This window comes from Mus pahari, chromosome 9 (genome assembly GCF_900095145.1).
Source record: "Mus pahari chromosome 9, PAHARI_EIJ_v1.1, whole genome shotgun sequence".
NCBI classification, from domain to species: Eukaryota; Metazoa; Chordata; class Mammalia; order Rodentia; family Muridae; genus Mus; species Mus pahari.
The window spans coordinates 40,858,803-40,869,765 of NC_034598.1; the positions used below are offsets into that span (position 1 = coordinate 40,858,803).

The 10,963-nt window shown below is 42.1% G+C and overlaps 1 protein-coding gene across 3 annotated transcripts in view; it reads left to right on the forward strand.

Annotated features, from left to right (window-relative positions):
• The window catches only part of LOC110326779 (solute carrier family 5 member 4A), a 43,400-nt gene that overhangs the window by 28,836 nt on the left and 3,601 nt on the right, over positions 1-10,963 (forward strand). For all 3 annotated transcript variants that reach the window (XM_021205358.1, XM_021205356.1, XM_021205357.1), the window contains exons 10-13: positions 1,578-1,685; positions 3,343-3,493; positions 6,652-6,820; positions 7,673-7,888. In XM_021205358.1, the coding sequence (XP_021061017.1) occupies positions 1,578-1,685; positions 3,343-3,493; positions 6,652-6,820; positions 7,673-7,888 (644 nt within the window). The remainder of the gene's footprint in view (positions 1-1,577; positions 1,686-3,342; positions 3,494-6,651; positions 6,821-7,672; positions 7,889-10,963) is intronic.

The window sequence follows — 10,963 nt, forward strand, 5'->3', positions numbered from 1 at the left end:
TACAAAGTGAGTTCCAGGACAGCCAGGGCTATACAGAGAAACCCTGTCTTGAAAAACCAAAAAAAAAAAAAAAAAAAGATTGGTTTGTTTTAGGCGCCAAAGCCCCAAACATCTCTGGCCGCTCTGGCTGGGCCATCTGGAGAATATCTGGTAATTAACTGCTGCTACAGAAGAGGGGAGATTAGCACCCTTTGTGGCATTCCTTTAGGTGGGGAGGGTTGCTAGGAAACAGTATCTCCTACTTGTGGGAGGGATGCAGCAGGACCAGCAACTCCCAGAAGCTTATGTTTCTGGGCCTCTGCTTAGGTCTCTCATCAGTATCTGTTCTTGTCTTTGTTTGGTAGTTTTTTTTGTTCCTTTGGTTTCTGTTGCCCTCCCAGCTTCTCAGGAAAACGTGGTGGCTGTGGCTTACTTGATAGGTGACAGGTTATTCCTCCACCAAGATTAGATTATAAAGACAGGTTTATGGGAAGCTGTACTCAGGGAAGTTCACTGGCCCCAAGGATCAAGGCCAGGGATGTCACCATGGGAAAGGGAGGGAGGTTAGGGGAGGGAGAGAGAAAGAGAGAGGGGATATGCACACAGAGAGAGAATAGGAGGAGGAGGAGGAAGAGGAAGAGGAAGAGGAGAGAGAGACCCTGAGACCAAAATGTCTGGATTATATAGGGAGGAGCCTCTGGGGGGAAGGGCAGCACAGCTCCTGGGCTGGAAAGTTCAGGGGTGGGGGCAGGGCATGCCAGGTAGGGACTGCGGGATGCTGGGAGAACCTAGAAGCCAGGTCTGCTTTGGTGTGTAAAATATGCACCCCAGTCCCTAATCCCCAAAAGTAGGGAGTGCTTCTGAGAACCTGACAGTTGTGGCCACTGGGGTTCTGGATTCAATATTTTTCTAGGTTTCAGGGAAATGACAGAGAATGGGAATGCCCTAGAAGAGGAGGCTGAGGAGGTCTACTGGAGGGGGGGAAAGCAGAATGTGCCACCAGAGTCTATCTAGTCCCCTGAGAATGAGGGTAGGGTGAGCAGGAGGCAAGGCTGGAAGAGTTGATCTGCTACAGAGATGGGGATGGGAGCGGGGATTAGATTTGGAGCAGAAGAGGGAGAGCGGAGGTTGTTGTTCTGATTCACTGGCCAAAGGGACAGATAGTGAGGAAGACTGCAAGGGCCACTAGAGATGAGGGCAGCAAAGGGGAAGGGAAACCACGGCAGGTGGCACTCTACAGAGCTGGCAGTGAGACTAGGGGACTAGCTGGGGGAGAGAGGGTGAAGATCATCAGACGCCTCCCTGGCAGTGCATTTTTATGGAATGCTAGAGGGTGATCATCTGGGTCATATGTAAGGGATGGTCCTGCCTGATGAGTCAGTCCATCGGGATCTATGAAAATAAGACAATGACAATGTTGTATGCTGGATAAAGAGGTACCAAGTCTTTGACATAAAATTCAAAAAGGTATCTATTTCTATTTCCAGACAAGTGTCTTTCCTCCCACACACGAGCTTCCTTACCTCTTTCTCCAACAGTGGCAAACTGTGCCTGCTTGGGTCTTGCTCACTGACCTAGCCCCTGGAATATTTCCCCAGATATGGTGGCCTGCGTTGTACCTTCTGAGTGTGTGAAGCATTGTGGTGTTGACGTCGGCTGCACTAACTATGCCTACCCGATGCTGGTGATGAAGCTGATGCCCATGGGTAAGCAAAGGCCAGGGCTCACACAGCCTCAGATGCTTGGTCTGTAGATGAGCATAGAAAGCATTGCAATGCAATCATCATCGAGTATCACTTTGCTTCCACTCATTCAGCTGCTCATAGATATTTCTTGGGCACCTTTCGCATGTTGCCAGCAGCCTAGACGTTCCAGAGATGGACCAGGTGTTTTCTGCCAGAAGCATCTTGACTCTCTATTTTATCTTTGTTTGTTTTTTTTTTATTTATTTAGACTTATTTACTTATTTTATGTAGCCATACAGATGGTTGTGAGCCTTCATGTGGTTGTTGGGAATTGAACTCAGGACCTCTGCTCACTCTGGTCAAGACTGCTCACTCAGTCCCTGCCTGTTCCAGTCCAAAGATTAATTTATTATTATAAATAAGTACAGCCAGGCGTGGTGGCGCACGCCTTTAATCCCAGCACTTGGGAGGCAGAGGCAGGCGAATTTCTGAGTTCAAGGCCAGCCTGGTCTACAGAGTGAGTTCAGGACAGCCAGGGCTACACAGAGAAACCCTGTCTCAAAAAAAAAAAAAAAAAGTACACTGTAGCTGTCTTCAGATACCTACAGGGAGAGGGCCTCAGATCTCATTACCGATGGCTGTGAGCCACCATGCAGTTGCTGGGATTTGAACTTGAGACCTTTGGAAGAACAGTCAGTGCTCTTACCCCCTGAACCATCTTACCAGCCCAGTATCTTGACTCTTTAGGCTCAAGACCCTTTGAAGAAAATTAGGAATATTTACATTGTCTCTTTTTAATAAAATGCACTGTTTAACCACAAACCGATATATATATATATATATAATCTCCAGAGGAGTAGAGGTTAATTGTGGGCCAGGGACACTCAGATGTTTGATCTCAAGCTATTCAAGATGCAAACACGCACTGAGTGTATTGTGTCCCAGGCACTAGCTTGGGTGCCCAGGAACACTGATGAAGTCGCAAATATAAATCCCCTTACCACTTAGAATTCACATTTTGTTTCCTGAGATATAAGACACATTGCACATATGAAATGAGTACATTACTGAGATGCTGGGGAGCCACTGGTGAATTGCAGCCGAGAGAATTGTAGAGAGCTCAGGTGTGACCAGTTGAAAACTTCCATTAACACTCCCACGGCCCTTTCTTCATCCCGACCCACACGAACATTCTCAGAATGAAGGGGACATAGACCACAGATCCGACACCACATTCCCGCATCCTCTCTACCAGCAGATGTAGGGCTGAAGAGAACTACAGCATCAGCATCCTGTAAGGATTCAAACACTCCTGGCTTTTCCTCTCCCAAAACAGCAGAACCACTCACTAGATTCTTCCACTAAATCTTTGTGTGGTCACGAGACCACCACAAGGAAAGAGAGCATGACACGGTTTATTCTATTCTAAAACGAGATTCCAGAAGCTATGATCTGCATTTATATTTGGGACTAACTTCCCCACTGTGTGATTTTGTGATCACCAGGAGTTACACAGGAAGCTCCATCTGCATTTCTGTTATATGTGTATTATTGACATCTGCTCAAACAGTGACTGTTCCTGAGAAATCCAGTGTCTTGGAGCAACTCCCTATTTTTAGCCTGGCACTCATAGAATGGGACATCCACTCTAACCAGAGCTTGCTCCCTCTGACCCCAGGACTTCGAGGCCTGATGCTGTCGGTCATGCTGGCTTCTCTCATGAGCTCCCTGACCTCCGTCTTCAACAGCGCCAGCACCCTCTTCACCATAGACCTGTACACCAAGATAAGGAAGAAGGCATCGGAGAGAGAGCTCATGATAGCCGGAAGGTGAGGGAACCCGGTCTCTGCGTAGAACCCCTCTGGTGACACTGGGAACGGTTTAACTCATCTCTTTACACATCCAAAAACTGAGGCCATGTAAATGGAATAGTTAGTTTTGTTTTGTTTCAGGTGGTCCATGTGTTTTGGATGCTGTTGTTGTTGTTATTGTTGTTGTTGTTCTGACCTCCTCCTCCCACAACCCCTTCCAATCACATCTTCACATATTACCACCTACTCTTAGGGCTTCATCTCTTGATGTCTCCCAGTATATCACATGCAAAAGATGATAAATTACGTTACTACCACAGATGAGATGATCAACTTCTCACCTGTTAAGAATTAGCTATTAGGAAGGGGCAGCCTCAGGTAAGGGACTAGCTCAAGAGGTTTCTTAGAGGATTATGTCAACCAAGGACTTCCTAAGTGATCTAGGAGCCCTGAAGAAAAACTAGGGGAAAAATAATCAGGAAGAAAGAACCCCCTTTGCCTCTTCGTTATTTTATTTTTTTAAGATTTATTCATTTCATGTATGAGTACACTGTTGCTGTCTTCAGACACACCAGGAGAGGGCATCAGATCCCATTTCAGATGGTTGTGAACCACTACGTAGTTGCTGGGAATTAAACTCAGGACCTCTGGAAGAGCAGCCAGTGCTCTTAACCACTGAGCCCTCTCTCCAGCCCTTCCTCTTCATTATTTTCAAGTAGACCCAACATTGTCATAGTGTTTTTGTAACATGAGTTAAAATTAAAGTGTGACATATGTATAGAAGACATGGAGGACATAATTATACAGTTCAGCAACGCATCTCAAAAGGAGCACACATGTAGTTCGTGCACACATTAAAAGTGGAAACTACAATTACCCCATTTCTATCACTGTTCCTATATCTGCAAAGTTAACCACTGTAACCTTCAGTGCTACTGAGTTATCCTGCTTCAGATGATCATAAGTACAGTATATCAATATACCTATCTTGATATATGGCTTCTTTGGCTCACATTATTTTTGTGTGTGTATGAGCTTCAGCCATGTTTTCACATGCAGTTTGCTCCTTGATGTATGGCTTTCCACAGATTGACTCTACTGTTCCTGGCCATATTGTGACGGTTCAACTCTCTCAGCACACGTGATCTTCTGTTGCTGTCGATTATATTACTGTGCAATAACTTTTCATTCTTGTCCTTTTTAGATTTATGGTTCTGTGGAATGTGGGGGAGAGTCTTAAAGAAAAATAAACTGATTATGACTTAGGAAGAAAATAGATTGATGGTATTAATTCTAAATTTGGATATAGTGGTAGGACAATAGACCAATCACTTTCCTTTTATCATTATAAATTTTGAGCTATATACTTAGAGTGCATTTTCAATAATGAGAACAAGCTACCATTTACTTGTGAAGTATCGCCTCAAGATTCCACGGCTTTCAGCTAGTTAGAAGAGAAACTGGGCTTCTTTTCTTCTCCACTATGTGAGGTTGGTCCTTCCCCTGTGGCTTTCTCCCTGTGGTTTGGGATAGGAGCGCTCTCAGAGACTACCGACAAGTGTAGTGTTTCTACAAATCGGCCTGCTTTCTTTGGAAGCTGACATCAAGAGGAATTCAACACTATTTACACAAATCAAACACTTAGAGATGGAAACCTGGTGGGCCTCACTTGGTCTGGATCTTGACTAGGTAGAGGCTGTAGGAGAAGAGAACGGAAAAGCATCATTGTTTGGTTTTCTTTCTTGTTTTGTCTTCCTGGACTGGTAGTCTAGATAAATTGATCCCACCAGTCAAGACATAAGCTTGGACACAAATCTCTTTTAAGTTTCAACAGCCAAGCAATATCTGTTTCTTCTGTCTTATTGAATGTCTATCTCCCAAGATGCAAACATGGAAAGCCACACACAACAAAAATATTTGCTTCATATAAGCAAGCTATGCCTCTGTTGAAAAGGGAGATAAACACAGCAACAGTGGGTGAGATCGTAATCAGAACATATTGTAGGAAAGAAATTCTCTTTCGGCAAAGAGAGGAAAAAAAGAAAAAGGACACCAAAAGGGATAGAAGTCAGCCAGAAGGAAAAGATGGATGTGACCTCATGAAAAATGTTAGGAAGTCTTCCCATGGGTGTGGCACTTGAGCGAAATCCAGAAGTTGGGGCAGAGAAGACTCTGTGGGGCGAGAATAGTGAGACCATCCAGTAGGTCAGGAGCGTGACATCTTTGCTAACAAGGGATAAGGCTGTCTACGGGGAGCGAGTGGGAAACTAAAACGAGCACAGCTTATTTAACAAGGTATCCAGGAGCCGGGCCCTGCCAGGCCACTTGTTGAAGTGGGCTGGGAAGCACCTGGTTTTCTTTCCAGTGGGGACAGCGACAATAATAACGAAGTGATTCATCCAGCCTGCGCTCTGGGTTTCATGATTGTCACACTTAAGTTGTGTTGCAAGATGGCAAAGGTTTTGTAAAGTTTATGTTGATGTTAGTGTCTCTCTCTTCTGCCCAAAGACTTGTTCCTCCATTCACCCCACTGCCATGTCTGTATTTCAGATGAACGTGGAGATGGTGAGATTTCATGTATACTCTTGTTAATATATCCAATCCTTTATTCACACACGAAGCATACAAGCCCCTGGGTTTAGAAAACCATACAGTTCATCTTTATGGATCCCAGAATCTTCTATTTGATTTTCACTCACCCTTTCTGTCAAAAAAAAAAAAAAACAACATAAATTAGTATTTCTTGTCAGTTCATCCTGCATTCTGGGAAAGGGAGAGGCTGTCTTAATCCTCACGAAAACTCATTTCATTTTCGATAGCCAAGAAAAAGATAGAAATTGGATTCTATTTTATTATACAAATAACTACTGATTAAGAAAACACAGCATTTCTGCGATATATGCATCGTATTAAGGAACTATTAAGCAACAGCTGACATTTGACTGTCTTTATGAGGAACCATTAATCTTAGATGAAGCCTTTATAACAGGTGTAGATAAGTATTGTTGGCATTAAATTAATAGGCAATTAGCATGAACCCATAGCATGGGCTCATATCAGGTCAAGAAACGTAGCTTTGTTTTGAAAACGAATGAACAGCATGAGGATAAATTCAAGAACTCAACAGATATGCCTGTGGCACTGTTGTTTAGTGTCTGATTTATTTCTTTTTTCAGGCTGTTTGTAGCTGTGCTGATTGCTACCAGCATCTTGTGGGTCCCCATAGTAGAAGTATCTCAAGGTGGACAGCTGGTCCATTATACAGAAGCAATTTCGAGCTACCTTGGGCCCCCCATTGCAGCTGTCTTCATGGTCGCCGTCTTCTGTAAAAGAGCCAATGAACAAGTATGTGAAAAACAGGGAGTTTTTTTTTTTTCCCGGCCAGTCACTGGCATCACAAGATGCTTGCTTGCTGCTCTGTGGGTATGTTCCAGGCCTGGCTCCGTTTCTATCATCATCATGTCTGATCCTTACTAAAGTGGGTCGATACTTGACCTTGTGGTCCCCATTAAGAGTACAGACTTCACATGTATTGTAAAATGTCATGTGTACAGCACAGTGCAGGAGAACACCAGTACAGGAGACAGACTGTCAGTATCCCGTCGGGACCCTAATATTGTGATCTGAAGTAAATCCACGCTGTCCGGTGAGGATGGTAGTAGAACCTATATAATCGTTGTTGTGGAGATTATATGAGATAGTATAGTAAATACTTTTTGAAACAGTCCAAAATTAAAGTGTGTCCATTGCTATTGTGGTGCAAATGAGGACCATTAGTCTCTTTACTTTGTAGGTCGGACTCCTTAAGTGTGTTTCTAGCTGTTTATGGTATTATGCGATTCCCAGGCAAGTTAAGAGTCCTTAGTGTTCAGTGATTCCCAGCTCTTCAGACTGCATGACATGAACCAAAGGTCAACTTGTTCTACAAAACAAAGCACAAGTTTTGATTCTCCATATAAAAGTCAGGGAAATTTTCAGCTTGGGCCAGTGTTAACCGTACAGCCCTGTGGTTGGACACACAACAGTGTAACACTGTCTCGGGGCCACAGATGGCGCCTCCCACTGAAAGTTTAGGTTTACCACCTTCCTTGTTTGTTGAGCCTCACCTAAGAAAACAGTGGTAGTTCATTATGGCTTACCTGAATGAATGTCTCAGATCTCCTAAGCACTCTTGTGTTCTTGTTTTGTTTTTCCCAGGGAGCCTTCTGGGGTCTGATGGTTGGACTGGTGATGGGCCTTATCCGTATGATCGCAGAGTTTTCTTATGGCACAGGGAGTTGCCTGGCTCCCAGCAGCTGTCCCAAGGTCATCTGTGGAGTACACTATCTGTACTTTGCCATCATCCTTTTTTTCGTGTCTATATTGGTTATCCTGGGAGTTTCCTACTTAACAAAACCCATTCCCGATGTGCATGTAAGTGACACACCAACCAGGAATCATTTGCTTTCAAAAGTCACATATTAGGCTAATGGAATTGTTGACCTATTAGATCTAGGAGGAACCTAAGAGATTATCAGTTATCCAACTAAACAATTCGATTGTGTATGTGTGAAGCAACAGTATATTAATAAGAAGCTAAGAAAGGAGCATAAAACTTTTAAGGCCTGAAAGATGCTTGCATGGGTAAAGGGGCTTGCTGAATAAGCCTGGCAACTTGAGTTCTATCCCTGGGACCTACATAAAGGTGGAAAGAGGGCATTTCCTTTAAGTGCCATGCGTGCCTATGAATGCACACACAAACACACATCGCACAGACATGGTAAAAAAAAGAAATAAAGACATACATTGCATACATTGTACAGATATAGCAAACACACACACGTATATACACACATCACACAGAAATAGTAAGAAAAAGATGAGCATACTATGTCAAAAGCTTCATGATACAGTTGGACAGCGTATCTGCGCCTTTGTTATGGGTACTGGGAAGGGAATAACTGCTCACTCTTGTCCAATAGACAAAGAAAGATCTTACAAGAGACCTGTCACCTGGGCTGGGCCTCTCTGGGGTTGAGTAGAAATTCAGATCCTTATAAAGGCCGATATAGATGTTTTTTTTAAAACACGGGATAATAGTGAACAAGAAAAGAAAAAAACAGAACAATGAGGTACATCTCTGACTTCTCAAGCTGACAAAAAGTGCTTAATATTACTAATATACAATGATAAAGAGTTTGTAAAATTTCAGCATCTACAATTATTGGTAAGTGTGTGGGAATTTATGCCTGGTAAGAATGCGGCCGTGAGCTGTGTAATAGGCGCTAATTCTCATAGTTTATGAGTTACTAATCTCAGTTTCAGGAACTGAGGTAGAGACACACAAATAGGAAAAAAAATATGTATCAGCATTTTCTGTGCAAATGTTATTGACTAGAAAACTGGGAATCTTGGAGTGAAACCGAAATTACCATCACTCATAAAAATTACCATCACTCATAAAAATAAGTCTGTTAATAAGAGTGTTGATAAATATGTAGGCACCCGAAGGCAGCTTATTATTTGCTTGGAAAATTCAGTGGGAAAAGAACATACAAAAAAAATGGGACTTTATATTATCACTTGTGGTACATAACTCAAATAGGTGTGTGTGTGTGTGTGTGTGTGTGTGTGTGTGTGTGTGTGTGTGTACGCGCACACACATCTCCACATGCAGACAAAAACATACAGATACACAACTGACATTTTCAGCCCCATTATTTCTGGGACAGTAGCAGATAATCTGAGGGCCAAGCAAATGTTTATCATTTTGCCGCCTATATGTAATAAACAATATTAGTATGTAAATGTGTATTATATTTATATTTTATACATTGCATATTATATGTTATATTTACATATCATTTATTAGATGTAGTATATAATATGTACATATAATACATTCACATACTAACACTGTTTATTAGTAACATATTTATGCATTCTATAACCTTTTACATATTTCCTATTCATCGCTCAATCTTAAAGCAATACTGGTTTCCATTTTTTAAGGAGGGGCCAGTAGATGACGTGCAAAGCCGAAACTCTATGCCTAGGGTTGCGAAGTTACTTTACCAATGACATGTCACCAGAATTCATAACTCAATGTTTACACTGAGTATTGGATATTGACTGACTGAGCACCAGGAAATGTCATAGTTTCCAAACCAATAAACATAAGATTGAATTCCTTTCTGCTAACATAAATAACCATAATTTATTATTGATTTTTTAAATAAAACTTTTGTCTAGAGTTCCAGTGACACTATTTAATTTATGTTTTGTTTTACTTATATGTCACAAGAGTTGAACTCTGAAAGCAGGTTAGTAAATAACAGATATTTCATAGGTAGTCATGTAAAGTGTTGTGGACCATACCTAGTAAAGCCATACTGCTATATCCTGGGACAGAAGCTTTGAGGCAAGGGTGTGGTAGCCCAAATTAGAGCAGGAATCAAGAAGTCTCAGGGAGATAGCTTTACTGAAAAAGTAGAGGGTGTGATATTGCTTTAATTCCAGCCCTCAGGAGGCAGAGGCAGATGGGGCTCTGTGAGTTCAAATTCAACCTCGTCTACATAGCGTGTTCCATACAAGCCAGAGATACATAGAGGGAGAGGGAGAGATGGAGAGACAGAGAGAGATGGAGAGACAGGGAGAGACGGAGAGACAGAGAGAGACGGAGAGAGACTTAATGCATAAAACAGGGCTGGAGCTCTGACAAGACACCCTAGTACTGACGTAAAAGCTTGTGCCCACAAATAAGAGCCATTAGCAAATTTCAGTAGAGCTGAATGAAATTCCTGGGAAAACTAAAGCATGGCTTGGAGAATACAGTAGGTTGGGAACCTATGGACATGTGGATCAATTTCCTCCTAATAGCCTTGGGGCATGTCTTATTTATCCATTTTCATCTAATCATACTTCTTACATGTATAGTAAAAATAAAATTACACAATAATACATATTCCGTATATTTTCAAAAGTGTTACTCAGTACACAAAACAGGAGAATCTTGACCATACAAATGATTGTCAAAATTCTATAAGTCTAAAAATTTTAAAATAACAGTGGGCAAAGTTCAAAGGTAAGATAGGAAAGGAATGTGTGATGTGTTGCATTTGGAATTCAAGGATTGAACACGGATAGCTGCCTAAACATAATAGATCCAGAAGCAGAACCTATCATACATCAAATGACAAATGGAAATCCCCAGTCACCACAGACTGGGAAGGGGAACAAGGAGGGAGGAAAGTCGGATAACAGTTTCCAGCATAGACTGTGTCAGAGAAATGGCTTCCTGAATTCTGTAGAACAGTGAGGTGCCAATTCTTCACAACAGTTTGTCATTTGCTTTTGACACACTCACAAAAGGAAATGCTTAAGGACATGGGAATGCTAATTCCCTTGATTTGCTGATCACATGTTGTGTATATGTGTCAAATCAGTGCTCTGTGGCACATAAATATGTATAATTATTATGTCTCTGGTAAAACTTTTTTTTTTTTTTTT